Source organism: Microtus oregoni, unplaced genomic scaffold (assembly GCF_018167655.1).
Source record: "Microtus oregoni isolate MIOR12 unplaced genomic scaffold, Mior012 000013F_ref0000133, whole genome shotgun sequence".
Lineage (NCBI taxonomy): Eukaryota > Metazoa > Chordata > Mammalia > Rodentia > Cricetidae > Microtus > Microtus oregoni.
The window spans coordinates 38,300,997-38,323,416 of NW_024543072.1; the positions used below are offsets into that span (position 1 = coordinate 38,300,997).

Here is a 22,420-nt window from a genome sequence, read left to right on the forward strand (position 1 = left end):
AGAAATGGACATGAAGACCTATGGGGAAACTTTGAATTGAGGTTTGGACTCGTTTTAAATGTAGAATGACAGCTCTGTCGGGCATATAGTTCCTAGATAACAGTTTTTGCACATTTTCTGGTGGGTTACATAGATACTTGTTAAAACTACAGATTGCTTGCAAGTGCTGTAGAGATTTTGGGAGTACAAATCTAAGTAGGATCTGTGAAGCAGCTTCTCACATAATACTGATAGTCAAAATCGTTTGCCATCTGCTTTGGAAAAGATCCAGACGAGGAGAGTTAGTTGTTGATATCAGAGACAATCATGTCACTTCCTCAGGAGAGCTTTAAGAGGGTTGAAACCTGAACTGAGGATGGAAACACCCTATAAGATTAGGAGTGAGAAAAGAACAAAGAACTACAAAGTGATAGAATTTTTCCTGGAGGTAGAATGTTTACTTATCTAAGCCTTTGAGTGATAGCCTGAATTTCTGGATCCACACAGAAAAAAAAAATGTTGAATTAAAAAGTGTAGGGTAGGAGCGGTAGTTCAGTTTGTGCGAGTGCTGACGTTCCTCTGGAGGATCTGGGTTCCGTTCTTAGACCTCCATGATGACACTAACAGCCATCTATAACTCCAGAGTACTCTGGATCTCTGGTGCACAGACATACATGCAGGATACACATAAAATATATAGATAACTCCTTTTTATGTATGTTTCTCTTGTGATTTGGCTTTATCACAAAAGAGTTTCTCCTCTTTTTCTATCTCTTCTCTTTCCAAAAGTGAAAGAGTTAAAGCTCTGAAGACCTTGTAATTGACTGTCTTGGGTGGGAAGAATGAAAAAGTACATTATACAGAAAGAAATGTGAAACATTAACTAGAATTTAGGACAGCAAAAAGGGATCCTACTGTATGTGATTAGGATATTTAGCTAGCTGAATTGGGCTTTATGATTGGTGATGAGAACTCATATAGTCTCTTAGGAACAAAACTGTTTATTCTTACATAGTCCTATTTCATTTAGTATTATCATAATTTGTACATTTTCTAGTCCTAGATAAGTAACAACTTATGTCGATGGAAATGTACTGTCATAAAAAGAAACCCTGTCTCGAAAAATCCAAAAAGAAAAAGAAAGAAAAGGGATAAAATGGGAATTATATAAGTTGATTTGGTATAAAAATTAATTGCCTGTTTTAAAACCCATATTCTAGGATACAGGACTGGTTGACTCTAATGTAGTTTTCACATATATACAGTGTATCGTTTAGCTCTTTTTGCATGCAGAAACTGAACTGTTCAGGTTTTTTTCTTTAGATAAGGAAGTCTAGAATACATTGACTTTGTTTTGATATTCTAGGTGATCCGTTATACAAGTGAATTAGCAAGATCATTTCAATAATTACAAGGTCTGCTTTTCAATTTGTGTATTTCAGTTCATTAATAAGGTGTAGGTGTTTCCTTAAACAAATGATCAAATCGTTCACAGTAGTTGCATTATATATAATCTCTGAAGATCTATGTTAAAAGCTCTCTGTGTGTGTGTGTGTGCATGCACTTGTGCTACAATGATGTCCAAAACCAATGCCCATGACCCCATTGGGCCCATCTAATTGTTTCAATGTATCAGTGTGTGGTATACATATGTACAATGATGTCTGAAAGAAATGTCCATGACCCTAGTGAGCCCATCTAGGTTTGGAAATGTGTCAGTATATCACGTTTGTGTTTGCATTTGCAGTTATGTATGGAGACCAGGGATGTTGGTTTCTTCAATTGTTCTAAATTTTATTTTATTTTTTTGTTCCATGGTTTCTCACTGAACACGGAGCTGACAAGTTGGTTAGACTATCTGATCAATGAGTCTCTGAGACCTGTCTTTCTATAGAGTACCTGGTATGATGGGTACTAGGGGTCCAAATTCAAGTCCTCATGTTACACAGCTGCCATTTCCCCAGTACCCAGATTTTTTTAAGTTACTTGAAATAAAATCAAATGAAACTTTTATTTTGAATAATATCTTGTTGTAGAGAGGAAAAGGTTGTGGTGGTATCTTTGAACTTAACAGATTTGTCTGTGAGAATACCACAACGAGTTCTCCAGATTTGTTGATTTTGCTGGGCATGGTGGAATACAGTGGTCAACTAAGCACTTGGGAAGCCGAGGAAGGATTGTGTGAGAGAGATCAGCCCAAGCTATGTAACAATTTTGACTTTAAGAAGAAAAATATTGGGTGATTTATGAGTCTAACCAACTGCAGAGTTAGAGTCCACACCAAATTACCTTGACCTAACATCAGAGGTAAATGCAAGAGGTTACAAAAACCCCCATCTGGTTTATAATTCACTAGAGGCAACCATGTCTCAGAGAAAGCAGAAATGGTCACAGTTAAAAGTTTTCACATGTAAATGATCCAGAATAAATCTAGTCAAGGGCAGCGTATAAAGGCAGCATCCAGGAAAAGCCCCTCAAGTCTTCTTCCACTGGAATTATGGATATTTATTTCCTGACACAAATGTATGACAATATACATGAACTATTGTTAGCTAAGGAAGCCATCCCAATATGCTGAGCTGAGTTTTTATTGGGTTTAAGTTGCATGCAGCCAATGTGACTTTCCTTAGTCTTTACCTCTCACTACAACTACATGACTCAAAGCCTTCATTCATCCTTGGTCACATTATGACCAAGGCCATCCATGATATTGTATGAGCTTAGTGATCACTTCTAAATATCCAATGTCAAAAGCCTGTTCTTGTTGGGGATAATATTCTTTATTCACCACCCATCTACAGTTCTCAAATAGTGAAAGTACACAAGACCAAATTGAAAGAGTGGTTCCTAAAATATAAGTCAGATGAAATAACTCTTTATTACCTACTAGATTAAATTAAAATGTTTTTATTCCAGATCACCTTTCTATGCTGTCTATCCACTCAATATCTTCTTTTATGTATTCCCTTCTTAGCTAATTAGAATCTTATCTCCTGAGGTTACCAACTGCTCTTCTGCTTTGGAGCCTCTGTGACACCATTGTTGCTGTTAGCGTCACAGACTTTCTATTTTGAACCCATCTATCTATCTGTGGTGCCTATGACAACCTTCCTGTATCTCATGTAAAGGCCACTATGCTACCTGAATACTTTTGGAGCCACATTTTCTATTGATCTACAGTTATCATCACCTATATGAATTATTTATCTGTTAGCATATCTATCCTTCTGTCATGATTATTCCTCACTCGTCTTTATGGGTAGATGTTAAGCCTCTTGCTATTCAGAAACCATAGGTTTCATAACTTTTTAATTAATAATTAATAAATAATTAATAAGGTACTATTGTAGTACCTTATTGCACAGTAGCACATGTTAAGTAAAATTTTAAATGGTAAATTTCATAGGTATATGTATAACTAGGAGTATTCAAACATATAAATTGAAGCATTTTGTAAAATCATTTAAATTATATTTTAGAAGTTTTTGAGATAGTATTAATCAATAAAAGTGTAATAAATTTTGTTTTAAGATATTTTGCAAACAAAATGGCCACAGAATGTTTTGAAGTATACCATCAGTATGAGTATTTAGGCATCTGTACTGGCCTGCCCTTGGTGTTCTGACAGGATATGACCTATACCATAGCCACTAAGAGCACCTTCTGTGCACATTTATTATGTTCCTTTTTGAAATGGCCTTGCCCATCCCATCTTTTTCTCTTTCTCTCTCTGTTTTCTCTCTGTCTGTCTGTCCATCCCTCTGCTTCTTTGCCTGTCTCCCTGTCTCTCTTCTCACCTACTTGGCTGGCCTCCAATTCATAGAGATCTGTCTGCCTTTCGCTCCCTGAGTGCTGGAATTAAAAGTATGTTTCACTCCACCTAGCTGCCTTTAGTTCTCATAGTTCGCAATTCCCCTGAGAAATTTCTTTTCATTTTCTGGCACATGTATATATTGCCTTTCTGTCAGGCTTTTAGACATTAAGAAGCATGTGTATGTTGTTTATAGCAGGAAACTTATTTATTTAATTTAAATATATTTATTTATTTATGTGTATGAGTGTCCTTTATTCACACACAGCAGAAGAGGTAATCAAATCTCATTACAAATGGTTGTGAATCACCATGTGGTTGCTGAGAATTGAACTCAGGACCTCTGGAACAGAAGCCAGTGCTCTTAACCGTTGAGCCATCTCTCCAACCCCAGCTTATTTATATAATATAACGGTTTAATTTTAACTTTTGTTTTGGTCAAGACTCCTCTCCATATTCAAGAGATAAAATTGGCAGTGATTCAACATTTCACTACTGTTTGATGCTCATGGTTTTTTGCAACGCATTTAAAACTAGAATACACTTTGAACGTCCACGTTTTATCTTTGACTGATTTTTGGCTAGCATCAAGGCAGATAAATGAGACCCACCACTGCAAACCCATCTGCTTTCAGGGACACATCAGTTTGTGATGGTTTACCATCCAACATAGAATTGAAGGAAGATCCCTGTGGGGTAAGAATAGAAGACACATCCTAAGGTCAAAACATTTTTAGCTGTGAATCATTTATCTTCCTGCTGTTTGTGGCTAGCAGTAGTTCACCTTGACATTTTTAATGTCTCTGAAAGATTGAAAAGATGCTCATCAAGTTGGATTGATTTTTGTGGTAGAAAAGAAGTGACACCACACCTTATACTTTAGGGGATGATAATAGGGACTGATAAGAAAAGGTTCTGTCCCTTCATCTAGTAACTGATGGAAGCAGATGCAGAGATCACAGCTTAAGCACTGGGCTGAATTCCTGGTGTCCAATCATAGAGAGGAAAGAGCCATATTATGAGAAAAGAGACCAAGACCATGATGGGGAAATCCACAAAAACAACTGACCCAAGTAGGTGGGAACACACTGGCTTCCAACTGACAGCTGAGTAACTAGGCCTTCTGAATGTGGGTGACAGTTGTGTGGCTTGGGCAGTTTGTGGGGCCATTAGAAGTGGGACTGGTATTTATCCCTAATGCATGAACTGGCTTTTTGGAGCTCATTTACTATGGAGGGTTTCCTTGTTCAGCCTAGATCTGGAGGTGGGGGTGGGGGGCTTAATCCTGCCTCAAATGATGTGATAGACTTTGTTGACTCCCCATGGGAAGCAAGCCTCACCGTCTCTGAGGAGTGGATCAGGATATGTGAGTGTGATGGGGAGAAGGTGGGGGTAGCGAGAGGATGGGAAGGAGAGGGAACTGGGATTGATCTGTAAAATAAAATAGTTTTAAAAATAAAAAATATAAAAAAGGAAATGGTTCTGTCATAGTGCTAGGAATATGAAAATAAAAAGGTGTTGTCAGGTGTTTCGGTATGGAAATAGTCACCCTCACTGTAATGCCGTTTTAGTTCTTAGCATCTCAAAAATTGTTTCATAAAAAAAATAATAGACTGTGCTTCTTTAACGCTTGTCTTTCTAACGTTTCTTGACACTTGAGACAAATGAGTGATGATTCTCATCTGGTAGGGATTGTGAGAATTACAAGAGTGCCAGGTATATAGGTGACACTGGATGAATATCTCATGCAATATTTTTGGTAGGAGACTTCAATTTGAATGTGCTTTCTGATAAAACAATCTCTTTTATCATGTTTGGTTGGTGTTAGACTTGTATTCAACTAATTGTGTGTCACTTCTGTTGGATCATTTACTAGACATTGTTGCATTTTTTGAGAAGAAATTCAATCTAAGGACTAAAAAATTTGGAAAAGAGTAAAAATTGAAAGGTAGGATTCCATTTCTATATGGTGATAGAGTTAGGCATGCAGAATAAAAATGAACCTTTCAGACTTGGTTACCAATTTTTCTTGCCTTGTTGTCCCAAGAAAACTTGGGGTATAAGACAACCTAACAAGGCAGTAGAAAGGATCCCCTTTAGGATTTTTTTTTTTATTGAGAAAAGAAGAAAAAAAACATAAACAAAAAACAAGTTTCCACCTCCTCCCAGCCTCCCATTTCCCTCCCCCTCCTCCCACCCTTCTCCCCCTCCTCTCACCCTTCTCCCCCTCCCCCAACTCCTCTCCCCCTCCCTCTCCAGTCCACAGAGCAGTCCGGGTTCCCTGCCCTGTGGTAAGTCCTAGGTCCTCCCCCCTCCATCCATATCTAGGAAGGTGAACATCCAAACTGGCTAGGCTCCCACAAAGCCAACACATTAAGTAGGATCAAAACCCCGTGCCATTGTCCTTGGCGTCTCATCAGCCCTCATTGTTCGCCATGTTCAGAGAGTCCGGTTTTATCCCATGCTTTTTCGGTCACAGTCCAGCTGGCCTTGGTGAGCTCCTAGTAGATCAGCTCCACTGTCTCAGTGGGTGGGTGCACGCCTCGTGGTCCCGACTTCTTTGCTCATGTTCTCCCTCCTTCTGCTCCTCATTGGGACCTTGGGAGTTCAGTCCAGTGCTCCTGTGTGGGTCTCTGTCTCTATCTCCATCCATCACCAGATGAAGGTTCTATGATGATATGCAAGATATTCGTCAGTATTGCTCTAGGATAGGGTCATTTCAGGTTCCCAATCCTCAGCTGCCCAAGGAACTAACTGGGAACCTCATCTTGGGCACTTGGGAGCCCCTCTAGGGTCAAGTCTCTTGCCCACCCTAAAGTGGCTCCCTTAACTAAGAATTGTGGTTCCGCGCTCCCCTATCCACCTTTCCTTCATCCCAATTCTCCTGTTTCCCCAAGTCCCCCCTCCTTCCCTTCTACCTTTTCTCTCTCCATCTCCCCTTACCCCCATCCCACCCCACCCCCAAGATCCCAATTTTCTCCTCGGCAATTTGGTCTACTTCCCTTAGCCAAGAGGATAACTATATGTTTTTCCTTGGGTTCACCTTCTTACTTAGCTTCTTTAGGTTCACCTATTGTAGACTCCGTGGCCCTTATTTATGGCTAGAAACCAATTATGAGCGAGTACATCCCATGTTCATCTTTTTGGGTCTGGGACACCTCACTCAGGATAGTGTTTTCTATTTCCATCCATTTGCATGCAAAATTCGAGAAGTCATTGTTTTTTACGGCAGCGTAGTACTCTAGCGTGTATATATTCCATACTTTCTTCATCCATTCTTCCATTGAAGGGCATCTAGGTTGTTTCCAGGTTCTGGCTATCACAAATAATACTGCTATGAACATAGTTGAACAAATGCTTTTGTCATATGATAGAGCATCTCTTGGGTATATTCCCAGGAGTGGTATTGCTGGGTCCAGGGGTAAGTTGATCCCGAATTTCCTGAGAAACCGAAACACTGACTTCCACAGTGTTTGGACAAGATTGCATTCCCACCAGCAATGGATGAGGGTACCCGTTCCTCCACAGCCTCTCCAGCAAAGGTTATCCTTGGAGTTTTTGACTGTAGGTAAAGTTCTTGGTGATGTTCCGCAGGAAAGCATTCAATAATTGCAGTGCCATTTGTCATCTTCATAACAGTGACTTCATCTCTCCTGTTCTTTTGAATCTGATTTCTAAAGTAATGGTAGAAGTGGCTACTGCCTTGGAAAATTTGCCACAGCTTTACCATCTTTCTCATCCTCCTTCTTCGTTTATTTGCCTATAGTTTTCTTTGTTGGGCAGTTATATAAAACCTGAAGCCAATAATTTTCCACTCTGATTTTGTCAGAAGGTTAATAGAAACAGTGATAATTTAGGACTTGAATGTGTGAAAAGTATTTCAGAGTAGAGTATGTGTAGATTAATATATCGTATATAAATTTCAGAGAATTGGCTTCATAATCATGGTGTTTATGTTACTCAAAGATAGTCATTTATTTTATTTAAGTATGGAAGGTCTGTAGAATTTCTGAAGTATATACTCATGCAAAATGTACACAGTTAAATATAGCATGCTCAATTTATAACAGGCAAAATATTACTTGCATTATTTCACTCTAAACAGTACTATATATTTGATGTTAGCCTATTTCACAGATAGAGAAACTGATATTCCATAAGAGTAAATAATTCATTTCAAATTCTACTGATATTGTGAGAAAAACAGAAGGATTATTAGAGTCTGACTGCTGAACCACCACAGTGAATTCTGAAGAGCAGAATGGGCACTGTATCTCCTGAGAAGTAAATTATGGGTCAGGTTGGGAGTCTGGACAGTGATGAAGCAGGAGCCCATGGAAGGAAGATTTCTTCTTCTCACAGTGGAAATGATTGCTGTGTCTTAGACGAGTTCTGCTCTGAGGACTTTCAAGAAAATACCTCAGATCAGTTTCTGCTGTGCTAGGAGAGGTTTTAGAAATATATAAATAGCTGCTTTCCGCCGGGCGATGGTGGCGCACGCCTTTAATCCCAGCACTCGGGAGGCAGAGGCAGGCGAATCTCTGTGACTTCGAGACCAGCCTGGTCTACAGAGCTAGTTCCAAGACAGGCTCCACAGCCACAGAGAAACCCTGTCTCGAAAAACCAAAAAAAAAAAAAAAAAAAGCTGCTTTTAAACTGAGCTCCTTTGCACACATTTATCTGGTAAGTTTTTGATCCTTCTTCAGATGGGTGATTCCTCAAAAGAGAGAAGAAGCAGTATGACGTTATAAGATGGGTAAAGTAAGTATACTTGGCAGCACTAAATTGAGTATTTGAAAATAACCGATATAGAAGGTGTTTGTTTGTTTGTATTTTCTGTGTATTTTTCACATCATGTATCTTAATCCCATTTACTTACACACACACACACAATTGTAATGGGCTTGCTAAGTACCTTTTTTTGAACATTGCACATTACCTTAGCCTGTCTATTCTTATAACAAAATACCTAAGTCTGGGTAATTTTTAGCACCCCAGATGGGCCCTCATGTTTGTAAAAGCATGTGTGAAGAGGGAAAGATGACTTAGAACAAGAAAATTGAGTCAGGATGATCTATTACTTCCTTTTTCAAACAATTTTCTCACAACACTTAGCCTGACATCCACAAGAACTACAGTAATTCTTTTCAAGGAGAGTGCTCCAACCACTGAAGTAACCATCATACACTAGGGCCCAGGTTTAAATGTTTCACCATCTCCTACCTATTACCCCCAAATTAGAACGAAACTTTCAGTGTGATGTACTAAAACCTCATCCAAATTATAGCACATTATACTTGAATCTGTATTTATATATCATTTCAAATTAGATGCAGTTAAAATAGTGATCACAGAAGAGTAGTTGTCCATTCAAGGCCCTATATTGGATGAACTTTTAAAAAGATGGAAAAGGAAAAGTGTTGATTTTATTTTTCCTTATTTTTGACTATTGGTTTATAAATAAGGCAGATCAAGAATGCATAGACAAAATTATGCTTGGTGTTAAGCAGATATACTTTTAAGAAATTTTTACCAATTTCACTCCTCTGAACCAGACTATTTGGTACCATGTAAACTTAAAATGATGATGCGTGTATAAGCAGTTTCTAGGGAAGATGGATCTACTGATTTTCCCCATAAAAATCCTGTAAAATCCAAAGAGTTGTCCTGTGGGCCACTGGGTACTTGTTTGTGCCTGAAGTTGTTCACCCATGGAGGTGTCATTCTGTTCATCTTGTTTCCTGTAGGTTACAAGTGCAATGTAAAGAGAAGCATCCATCAGTAAAACTTGGGAAGTGACCATTCCTGTCTCTGTGCTTATCGGGTTTTCATATTCAGAATGCCACATGCTAAACAAGTGCTCCACCACTGAGATACAAATCCTTAGCTCTGTAATATAATTTTTATATATTAAAATTTGTCCTACCCTTTTCCAAACCTCTTCCAAGTCTTCACTGTGTTTGAAAATTGATTGCCTTGTCAAGTGTCAATTTTTTATGAATGTATTCTCTTTACTTAGGCTATTTAAAACTTGCTTTAATGATGCCGGTTCCCTCTCCTTGTAGCTGAGAAGTACACAAGGAGCAGGCAGTGAACAGTCCAGTTAGCCAGGCCCTTCTCTTGTGCCTTTCTCACTTCAGCTGCTACTTAATGCTGGGTGGTAATTAGATCATATGTCATGTAGAGAAAGAAAAGAAGCAAAATGATAACTTCCAAATCTGCTAGTGCACATCTGGTAAGGCAATCCAGAGGACATTCTTATGGCTTACAGGAATGGAACACTGAAGCTTAATAAACATGGAACTTCAATGTTTTAAATAGCCTAAGTAAAGAGAATACATTCATAAAAAATTGACACTTGACAAGGCAATCAATTTTCAAACACAGTGAAGTTCATTTATCATATTGTACATGATTAAAAAGTATAAAATACATTATTTAACAAATGTAAAGAAATATGTGCTCTATTATTATTTGAAGTACATATCTCTATGGCAGCTCTAGAGTGAGAATATCTATATCAAATCTGAAAGTACAAGTAGGCATGGTAATCCATACTTATTTTTTTTTTACATTATGTGGTTATTTTAACTTTTAAAGTGGAATAGGAAATTTAAAAAAACATGGTAAGTTGGCAAATTTAAAGCAATAAAATAAATTCTGAAGGAAATTGCTTTGTACTTGAGATAGTTAGGAAGGAAAGCCCCCCCCAAAATAAAAGATTCTAAGGTCATGCAAATGGAACACTAACAAACAATCTTTCAAAACTCACGTAAGATGCAGCACTTCTGAGGCCTGGCTACGGCCTGGTGCCAGTGGGAGAAGGAACACACTATTATAATGCTAGAATAAATGATTCCCCTTCATTTTTCCCTCAGTATACATACCTTAAAACATACTCTGTTTGCAATAGAATTTTCCTCTCTACTTATTTCACTGAAATTGCTTCTATTGGCTTGAATGGATAACCATACACAATATACTTGTTAAAAATAAATCTTAAAAGTCCATCCATTTCCATGTTTTTTGGGGTGGTGTTTGATATATTCTCATCAATATGATGCAAATCTTAATGTAAAGGCACAGGTGAAACAAAAAATAAGTGTACATTCAATTCAAAGCATAGTTTGTAATGATTACTGTGTAGCAATCTTTTTTATTGATTTTTATTGAGCTCTACATTTTTCTCTGCTCTCCTCCCTGCCTCCCCCCTCTCCCCTTCAGTCCTCCCCCAGATCCCCATGCTCCCAGTTTACTTGGAAAATTTTGACTTTTTATACTTCCCATGTAGATTAGATCCATGTAAGTCTCTCTTAGTGTGCTCATAGTTGTCTAGGTTCTCTGGGATTCTGGTTTGTAGACTGGATTTCTTTGATTTATGTTTAAAAACTACCTATGAGTGAGTACATGTGATAATTGTTTTTCTGTGTCTGGGTTACCTCACTTAAAATAATGTTTTCTAGGTCCATCAATTTTCCTGCAAAATTCAAGATGTCGTTATTTTTTCTGCTGTGTAGTACTCCACATACTTATAATTTCAGTACTCTGCAGATGGAGGCAGGAGAATCCAGTTCAGTTAACCTTGACATCATGAATACCTGTCCTAAATACAACCCAAAGACGAAACAAAGTTTAAAATGAATACATGACCTAGCTGTTGAATTTTTGGTAATTTATCCTTGAAAACACACACACACACACACACAGAGAGAGAGAGAGAGAGAGAGAGAGAGAGAGAGAGAGAGAGAGAGAGAGGCGCAGAGAGAGAGAGAGGCAGAGAGAGAGAGAGAGAGGCGCAGAGAGAGAGAGAGGCGCAGAGAGAGAGAGAGGCAGAAAGAGGCAGAGAGAGGCAGAGACAGAGAGACAGAGAGAAAGACAGACAGAGATGCACAGGTACACACGTGTAGGGGGCTGAAGAGATGACTTATGGTTAAAAAGAGTTGCATTCTGGAGGACCTGACTGAGTTCAGTTCCCAACACTCATGTCTTATGGCTCACAACCAACTGTAACTCCAGTTTGAGAGGTTCTACTGCTTTCTTTTGCCCTATGTGAACACCTTCACACATGTGACATAATTTCATAAACACACACACACAAACAGAAAAAATAATAAATTAGAAATCGTTAAAACAAAGCACACACATACAAAAGTGTTCTTTATGAAATCGAAAAATAGAGAATGTTAATTGGCTAATAGAGTATATCTGAGAACAGATGTATTTTCTTCTTTTTAAAAATTGATTCTGTCTTGATAAAGAACAGTGTGTAATTCATATCAGTAAGTGAAAAAATCATGCGGTTTGTCTCTGAAAATATACAAATTTCTTCTTTCAGTCTTCTTATATAAACATACACAAACACCTATACATACACAGACCTGTGTATGGACATGTGAAAGGACAAAATTGGTGGTGGCACTTAAGTAAAGGAATGAAACTGTGTTAGAAGGAAAGAGGGTTTTGTTCTGTTTTGTTTTCATTTTATTTTATGTGGGCACACATGTATATATACGTGTGTGGGTATTGCATGCCATGGCATGCATGTAGAGTTTAGAGTTTAGTTCTTTCCTACCACCATATAGTCCTGGAGACCAAGTACAGGTCATCAGATTTGGTTACAATAGCCTTTACTTCCTATCTCTCCCTGATGACTTTTTTTATTTTAGTTTTTTGTTCTTTTGAATGAGTAGTTTTTTAGGTATGCTTTTTATATCCTTTAAATTTTAATGTATATTTTATTTTACATAATTGAAAAGAAATTTTTACATGAATAGTCAACTCTGGTTTTTGTTTTCCTGTTTAGGACTCTGCACAGGAGAGTGTAATTACTCGAGATATCCATCGTACATTTCCGGCTCATGATTACTTCAAAGACACTGGAGGAGATGGACAGGAATCTCTCTATAAGATCTGCAAGGTAGGGCTCTGCTCTCATGTTTTCGTATTTGTTGATCAGGGCTTTATTTTTTTTTAAGGGACCTATCATAGAGATTGTTATATTTTGTAACTCTCCCGGTGCTTTCTTTGCACTGGGTTCTCTGCTTACCCATATACCACCACATCCTTTATGCTGAGCCTGGAAGGTGACCTTCTTGCTTTCTGTTCTGAAAGAGGCACAACACAATCCCAGTTTGGCTCACCCACTAGCAGAAAAAGAACAGAAGGTTCTTTCAGATGAGATAATGTGAGAATTGCCTCCACTTTTTGATGATAGACAAGCATGAGAACTGGTGTGGGCCGCTTGTTGAGTACTGGCAAGTTCCAAAATCTTTTGTGTGGTTTTTACATTTCATTTTGAAATCTTTCATCTTCCCTGTCATTAGTAGACCTAGAAAAAAGCTGCTTCATTGTTTGTAGTTGAAGATTCTGTTAGAGGAGAAGATCCAATAACTTACTGATTTCGTAGGTTAAATCAGAAATACAGAGTGAAGCACGGTGGGCCTACGTTCTGTTTTCACCTGCCATTTACATTGAGACTGTCAGTGCTGATGATGCAGAGAAAAACATACCACGTTTGATGACCAGTTTAGCCTTTCTAAAGGGTAGCAAAGAGCCAGTAGCTACTCTGAAGTATTTACAAATCCATTTCATTTGGTAGTTGCTGTTGTTTTTTGTTAGCACTCACAGAAATGTCTGCCTGCATTGAAAACCAAGAATAGTTGTTAAAGTTTGGATATTGAAATAGCAGTAGAGTATCTCTCAACAAAATGCTTCTTGCATATCATGCTTTCCCTTTTTCATATTCTTTTCTTCCTTCTCTCTTCTTCCTCCTCCTCTTCCTACTTCTTTTTCTTCCCTCTTTCCTTCCTTCTATCCCTTTTCCTTTTCCTCCCTCCTTCCCTCCCTCCCTCCTTGACTTCTCTTTCTCATTTTTCTCCTCTTCTCCATTCCCTTCTCTCTTCTCTAGCTCTCTACCTCTCCTGGTCTAGCTATTTCAGAATATTATATACAGATCAGAAAGAGGGCTGTGGATATGCTTCAGTAGTAGAGTGCCTGTCTAGCGCAAACAGGGCTCTGGCATTGACCTTGAGCACCAAATTAAAACAATATAATAAAGTAAATAAATTAATCTATTTTTACATAAGTCTTTCTTTTTGAAACAGAAATATGTAAATAATTCAATTTTTGTGTAAACTGAGCTCTGCAAAATCTAGTTTAAAAGTCAAATTTTTAAAATTTTAAAATCATCTAGTTTAATAATCATCAAAATGATATAGTCATTATATACCAATAAAAAGGTAAAAGTAATTTGACAGTTTTTCTTTACACTTCAAAATTCTGTAAGCAAATTAGCTCTGGTTCATATAAAAAGTGTAGGAAATTATATAAAGTTTTAAAGTTGATTTAGAAGAATCTAGCTTGTGGCATATGGAGTGGCATTTCCCACTCGCACTTAGTATATTTTCAGCCAGTCATTGGCTTTTCCCTTACTTTTTCTCTGCTTATGCTACTTTTTTCATATGAATAAAACATATGGATCTATATTCCTTCAGTTCTATCATACTATTTGGATCCATTGTAGTAAAAATAGTATTTGCTTCATTATATAATATTTAAAAGAGAAATTTCTGATAAATATCTGAACACAAATACATAGGTTCACTGATGAGCACTTGTAATTTCTTGATATCCTTTGCTGTGTTGTTATGATAAATACTCCTGATCCTCTGTAGTATAGTTGTCAGTGCATTTACATACACATTACCTGATAATCTTAGGCTCTCCATGTATTTTGCCACATAAATCTAAAATGGTAAAGCTCTTCTGAATGAAAAATGTTACAAAATGTGAATCTAAGATACTTAATGAGGAGTAGCTTAAACTATATTAAATTTTTGAATATATGGAAGATAAAATAAAATTCAAGGGATCAAAAAAGTTATTCATGAATTTAATCTTATTATATACATAAAATATTTTTCAGTATGTTTTTGGCATAGGTTGACAGAGATACATCTATGAGAAAATATTGTAGAATCTAAACTTTGTTAGAGTTCTACTGCATACATAGACCACTTAACTTGTGACTGACCTGTGTTTACTTTAATTTGCTGTTGTTTAGTAGTCTGAGCTTATCAGGAAGCCTTAGTTGGTAGTATAGTATAAAATAGTTTTGCATGATTATAGTGTGTGTGTGTATATAATAGTATTTGCTTAACTGGTGTTGGACTAAGTAATTATTTTTAAGCTGCTTTCTCCTCTTTTCTTGCATGTTAAAAAGTCATTTATTTACTCTGTGTATGTGGATATGCTGGAGGGTATGTGTGTACATATGAAGTTCGGGGAATTACTCATAGGAGTCAAATCTCTTTTTCTACCATGTGAGTCCCAGGGATCAAAGATAGGATGTCAGGCTGCTTGGTGGAAGGTACACTTACCTGCCAAACCTGCTTGCTCGCCTTGATTTGCATATTGAATCCAATGGAAGTTACAGTCCTGAAGGCGTAAGTCACAAACAATGCCACACCAATTTGGGATTATGATTAATAGGGTGGTATTTATTTAAAGGGGAAAAAAACTTACAAATCACTGTCCCAGGCAACAGCCCTCTACGCAACCAGGAAAGGAGTCTAGTCGCCAGGAGGAGCAGGAAGTGAAGAGAGAGAGGAGAGGGAAGTGGCCGCTTTTTTTAAAGGGAGAGAGACCACGCCCCAATGGGCTGGTATCTCAGCGGTGATAGGCTGGAGGAGTGGGAGGACCTCCCGCAACACAGGCCTTTCGTTTTGTAACTCTCATTCATATCTGTATAAGCCATTTGTGTAAACTAGAGGCTACTGGGTGAAATTTTTCTCCTTTCATTTTTTTATTCCTAGGATAATATTCAGCAATATGCCTATGAGTCTTCTTTGTGCATATCTTTCTTAGAACTGAGCAAACATTAATGATTCTTTGTTCTTAATAAGTTACTTTTATACTAATCTGAATTAGAGTAATTCCACTACATCTTTGTAAATCCTTCTTTTTTCTTGTCTTATTCAACTTTCATCACCTCTAGTTTAGTGAAAAATTAAATAGCCATAGTTCAAATCCTTGTATTGTCTCTGATTTTAAAAGAAAGAATGATTTTACATACGAGAATCAGAGTTATAGGCCTTTTACAAAACAGCAGTGTTCCCTATATGATAGTACTTTCACATTTGCATGGTGTTTTCCACATATTACTTCATTTCTTTGTGGTAATTTCTCATCAGTGGATATTTTCCTCAGGTGTAATATGCTTGGCCTTCAAATTAAGCAGATATTACATGTAGTGTAAACATGTTGTTATTATAAACTTAGGAACCAACTCCAGGTTCAAGAATGTCGTAGTCTGCCATTGTAGTTGAGTTCTGTGGCCTAATGAACCAAGTACTGGTCTGATTCTTCAGATTGAAGGACACTACTGAACACTTGTTGGTTTTAATGAACTTGTCAATTCCAGTTTCACCTCTTAAATCTTTTTTCAGAGTAGGAAGAAATTGAGATGATTCAAAGCTTCATCTGTTGTCATAAATTCGCTTGGAGAGAGTTTGTTTGAACTCAGAGATTTCTGAAAATGAAAATGTCCCACCACCGCCCACTTTCTTTTCCATTCAGTATCATATTTCCAGAATGCCCTTGAAGGTATACTGACTGTGCTGTTGATCCAGTAGCTATTTTCCAATTACATATGATGTAAATGTGCTTTAAACTGTGAGACAATTTGGTATCATTTAAGCACCAGGCTTTAAAAATCCTGAGTTGGGTTTTGAGCCTTCCATAAAGCAATGACAGGTCTCAGACTGGAAAAGAACAGGTTAAAATTTTCAGAAAAAAACTCTTGAGTTTTTTCCTCAGTGGAGGTGTGGCCTCCCAAAAGACTTTTCTACTTCTGTGATTCTAAATACTGTTTATATTTTACTCTTTTCAAATATGACTGATAAATACAGAACTTAATAATTAAGCCTTGTGTCAGTTATCTCTCAGTATGTATGCTATTAAGCTTAGTGTCAGGAATTTGCATTGCTTTCTGTGTGGTGTTTGTGTTTGTACCACTACATGGAGTTTGCATAGATTGACTTTTAGACATACATCTCTTTGTAAGACCTAAGATCAGTCAGTCATAATAATCAGTTAAAATATTTCTTATGTGCAACAGTATAGATTGAAGCGACTTTAATTTGTGTATACTGATTTTTCTAATGTTTTAATGAACACTAATGCTTTCTGAAAAAGAGACTACTGCTGTGAATTTAATGAGAAAATTTAATGTATTACAAAGGGATCAATACTCTTGCTTATGTGGGTTATAATTTGGTAATAAAATGTTTTGCAGAAAAACAAATAAATACAACTTCTATTATGTTAAGTACTTTAGATATCAGAACACTATTGGATTTATTTTAAAGGCTAGAGTACTTCAAGTTTTTTTATATTAATAATGAAACATGCAGGTTTGAGAAGACAAACAATACGAATTTATGAATGAATAATAATGCTATTAGCATTGTCTTCTAGACTTAGAGAAGATATTTATCATTGAGAATTCATTACTTTTCATTGAGTTAATGATATTTTTAATAGAATTTTTGGCTACCTTATTTCTTTTAATTAAATTCTCTTCTTTGGGGTGCCTGAATAAACTTTAATTCAAATAAAAGCATTTATCAAACAGATGATAATCTACTTGGTGTAGCTTCATGACTTAAGGTTGTCATTTTGTGACAGACTTCCTAACAGAAGCAAAGGGAGTGAAGCATGATTAATAAAAATTCAGAGAGAGAAATTGGGGTTCAACCTGAAGATTCAAAAACCAAAACTGTTAGTTAGCCACTGGCTCTTACCTCGACTTCAGTCCGAAATGGCGATCCTGTCTCCCGAAATCTCAGAATGAGACTGTGTCTGAGAGCTGTCTCCTCCCATTTTATAATCCTTTCTAGGGCTGGGATTAAAGGCGTGCACCCCCATGATTAAAGGCATGCACCATCCCATTTCTATGGCAACTAGTATGGCTACTGGGATTAAAGGTGTATGTTATCATTACCTGGTCTGTAAGGCTAACCAGTGGGACTGTTTTACTCTACAATCTTCAGGCAGGCTTTATTTATCAAAATACAATGGAAATGCCACTACAAGGGAGAGAAGATTCATTTTAGATCAGAGGTTTCAATCCTGGTTCTATTTCTATGGGCCTGGGGTGAGGCAGCATATTGTGGCCAAACATGCTTGGTTGAGCACAGCAGCTTGCTTTGTTGCAGATTGGATGGCAAGAAGCAGGTAGCAAGTGGTCAGAACAAAATATAGAATGAGGGCAATGATCTACTTTTGTAATGCTGTACATACTAGGGTTTTCATTGCTACCAACTCAGAAGTAAGTATTGAATATGTAAGTCTGTGAGGGAACATTCAAACCGCAGTACCACCTTTGTCTTAGCAACCCCTAAGAGTCTCATTCTTGAGCTAACCAGATTCAAAGACATAAGAGCCCTTTGGTTTGGAGGGAGGTGCTCTTGAATCAAAATATGCCCAAAGAATTTATTTCAGAATATTTTATTGCAGTTGGGTTCACAGCTTGTATCCAAGCTAGATTCAACCACATATCCTCAATAAGCAAATAATGAGTAAAATTTATAGTGGCACATAGAAAAAGGAGATTTGTTAAATGTGGCTACGTTGGAAAGAGGTACAAAGAGATCCAGTGATCCTTCCAAGTCTGTCTTGATGTGAAATTTAAGTAGAAGATCAAGGATGTGAAGGGTGTGGACATCTAATTAGTTCTGGCTGAGGTATTGTCTTACCACTGACCAAAATATCCTTGTCTGGGATTTAGTTTCATCTTATAAGGTATCTGACGAGTCGTTAGGACTATGTGAAGTCTCTTTCTAGGACACTAGTTCCTCTTCCAAAAGACTGGAACCTTTTCCTTCTCCTAGCATGAGATTCTTGAGGAAATTTCCGTGTGTGGAGTGGAAGGCATTGTTTCTGTAGTCTGATTGAGAAACAGATGTCTCCTTAAAATATCTGTGTTTCTTCCAGGTGGGTTATAAATGGTACCTTGGAGGATTCAGAAACCCCTTGAAGAATTAAGCAGACATTTAAATTCTGTGCAGATCACCTCTCTTCCTCTTGAGTCCTGGTGAATATCTTTGAGTTAGGACATAATTTCTAAGATAGATCTAAATATTGGCTGCTGAGGAGTCCTTTGAACCCCTGGGCCTGCTTGCTTTGTTGGCACATCCTTTAAAGCACTTTATTACATGTTTTCAGTAAATCTTAAGGAAGATACTGTATTCTCAAAGAAAATTAATTTTCCTAAGGAAAATGAATTATTTCAAATCTTCTTAATGTTGAGCAACACAAACACACTAGAAATTCGTGAAACCTTGTGGTTTAGAAAGCACTTCTGAACTCTTCTTATTTGACAGCTGTTGTTATTATAGGGAAAACAGAATTTCCTACATTTCACAAATGATATTCAGAGAGTTAAATGAGTCTGAAAATTATATAGTCACTACATGGCCAAGAGTGACATTAACTCAGTTTAAAATTCTGTAGTATTATTTTGATTATATATGTTTAATGAAAAATACTTATGAAATAACTCCCACATGTTAGGGACTATGCTAGGCGCATTTATAAACACCATGTTATGCATGTCATCCTGATATTAGGTTAACTAATCCTCAGGAAGTCTGTGTCTTGGCTCTTGTCACCCAGACAGGACATTAGATATCTAGGCTGTTCTAGCTGACTCTAAAACCCATGTTGTTTATAATCCTGAGTGTTTTCTTAGTTTTGTAGGTACAGTATTTAAACAAGTGAATCTAGCATCATCATCATAAATGAAAGTTGGAAGACTGTAAAATAATACTAAAGTACAAAGAAAAAGTAACCTAGTTGTCTCTGTACATGCAGATGTGTTACCTTTATTTTTAAGTGAAACTTTCAGGTTTATAAAACATAATTTCTCTATGATTATTCTATGTTTAACCATCATCATTAGAGAAACATTTATTAAACTATAATAAGATATATAACATAATAAAATTATATTATAAAATGCACATATAATAAAATGCACAAATATTTTGGTTACATAACTCAGTGACCATTTATTAAGTCTAAACACCTTGAGATAAAGATAGGGAACTTTACCAGCCAGTGCCCAAGAAACCTCTTGTCTAACTCCTTTGATCAATGTCTCCCCGAAAGGTAACCAATATTCTGGACTTTAAAGAATTACTCAAACAACATGAACTTAGATAGTAGTAGTTTGTCACGCTTATCATTGTTTAATGTGTTAACTGTATGAATGTACCATACTATATTATCTATTTTATTATTGGTAGACATTTGAGTTGCTTTCAGTTTCTAGATATTATTAATAATGTTACTGCATACATGTGTATCACAGATGCTTTGATGTGCACACATGCACACATTTTTGTTAACTATATACCAGGGAGGAAATGTCAGAGTCAAAGAGTTTTCATCTTTTTAAGTTAACTTCATACTCCTGAACATATTTTCAAAGGATTTCTATTTAATTTCAAATTGGAGCTATATTTATGTCTAGCATCTGTCTATACTATATCTATATTTAGCACCTATCTATACTTTCTAATCACTGTATGGTTTGACAACAGTTGGTAAATTCTGAACTTAAAGCATTTTTGTGGTAGTGTTGTAGTATCTCATCTGTAACTAACTGAATATAAGCATCTTTACACATGCTACTGTCCATTAGGATATCTTTTATCACAACAAAACATTCTGTTTTTTATTTGTTCAACAGTTGAGTTTTCGTTTATAATTTTGTAAGTGTTTTATATGCTCTGGTTTTGGATTTTTAATAATATATATGTTATTAAGTTTTTTGTGTAACTTATTGTTTTACTATTTTAATGGAATTTTTATTATCAGATATCACTTTTAAGGTGGTCTAATTTATTATCTTTTATGTTTAGTAATTTTGTCTTTTGTTTTTAAGAAATTATAGATAGCCGGGCGGTGGTGACGCACGCCTTTAATCCCAGCACTCGGGAGGCAGAGGAAGGTGGATCTCTGGGAGTTCGAGGCCAACCTGGTCTACAAGAGGCACCAAAGCTACAGAGAAACCCTGCCTCGAAAAACCAAAAAAAAAAAAAAAGAAATTATAGATATATGTGTGTATATTACACACATTATATAATATAACTTGATTTGAACTTTCTGGTTATAGACTCTCATTGAAGAGAAGTCAAGCCAGGAATTCAAGCAGCTAGTGATAGCACAACCACAATCAAAAGCAGAGGGCAATACATGCATACAGGCCTACTTACTTGATTCCCTTCTCTCAGCTAGATTTTTCCTCTTATACTGCTCATGAACCCCCTTGTTGTTTTCAAGGCAGGCTGTCACTATGAAATCCTGATTTTCCTGGAACTCATTTTATAGATCAGGCCCTCAAACTCACAGAGGTCTGCTTGTCTTTGCCTCCTAAGTTCTGGAATGAAAGATGTAAGTCAATATACCTGGCTGTAAAATACATATTGTATGAACAATATGTAAAAACAAAAAAAAATGACTTAGAGTTCTGAAAAGATACTGTAGAAATCTTAAATGCATTTGCTTCTTACATTAAAGAGTGTGATCACCTACAGTTTACTTGTAAAGTAGGTGCAGGTTAATTACTCTCCATTCATATTCCTAGGGGATCCAGCATTCTCATTAAAGAGCCATATTTTCCTGACTGAACTACTGCATCAAGTTTGGGTTCTGTGTATGTGCAGATGCCTCTGGATCATTGTGGGCCATTGATCTCTGAATAAGTCTTTGTAACCAGTACTTCATAATTACTGTGGTTTTAGTTCCTCTACTAGGAAGTTAATTAGCTGATTGTATTAAATCTCCCATTTTACTCTGCTTCACAGTTGATTCTGCTATCTTATTCCTTATAGTTCCATGTATTATAATCAATTTATCAGTTTTGAAAACAAACAAACATCATCCAAGATTTTAGCTGGGTTCTTGGGACCATGTTGATTCAATAATATATCTTTTATTTATTTATTTTTTTTTAATAATATATCTTTTAAATATGCGTATGCTTTACAAAGAACCAACCATGAGTTGGTAGGTTTTACACATTATGTATGTTACTTGTTTTTAACTTTATCAATATATGAACGCTGTTTTTTATTTTTAAGTTCAATTTGCATTATTAAAAACATTTTTCAGAGTGATATTTATACCAATAATATTTGTGCATTTCTTACATCTTGTTATTTTTTTTACTGTAGACTGTTTTATTAAGCAAATATTTGTAGCACAAATAATAAAAATCCAGAGACAGATATTGGGGTTTGATCTAAAGATGAGAAAAGCAAAGCAACCAGGCACTGGCCCTTACCTCTACCTCAGACTGAAAATGGGCGATCCTGCCTCCAGGAATCCTCAGAATGAGACTGAGCATAATCTCAAAGCCTACAGATTATTCCTAAATACTTTGGTTTAATTAGGGTTTTTATTGCTGCAATGAAATACCATGACCAAAGCAGTTTGAGGGGGAATGGTTGATTTGGCTTAAGCTTCCACAGTTCACCTTCAAAGGAACTCAAGCAGGGCAGGAATCTGGAGGCAGAAGCTGATGCAGAGGCCACAGGGAACTGCTGCTTCCTGGCATACTCATCA

At 36.7% G+C, this 22,420-nt stretch overlaps 1 protein-coding gene across 4 annotated transcripts in view; it reads left to right on the forward strand.

Moving 5' to 3' along the window:
* The window catches only part of Rabgap1l (RAB GTPase activating protein 1 like), a 615,176-nt gene that overhangs the window by 328,998 nt on the left and 263,758 nt on the right, over window positions 1–22,420 (forward strand). For all 4 annotated transcript variants that reach the window (XM_041662748.1, XM_041662750.1, XM_041662749.1 and 1 more), the window contains one exon: window positions 12,594–12,707. In XM_041662748.1, coding sequence (XP_041518682.1) covers window positions 12,594–12,707 — 114 coding nt within the window. The remainder of the gene's footprint in view (window positions 1–12,593; window positions 12,708–22,420) is intronic.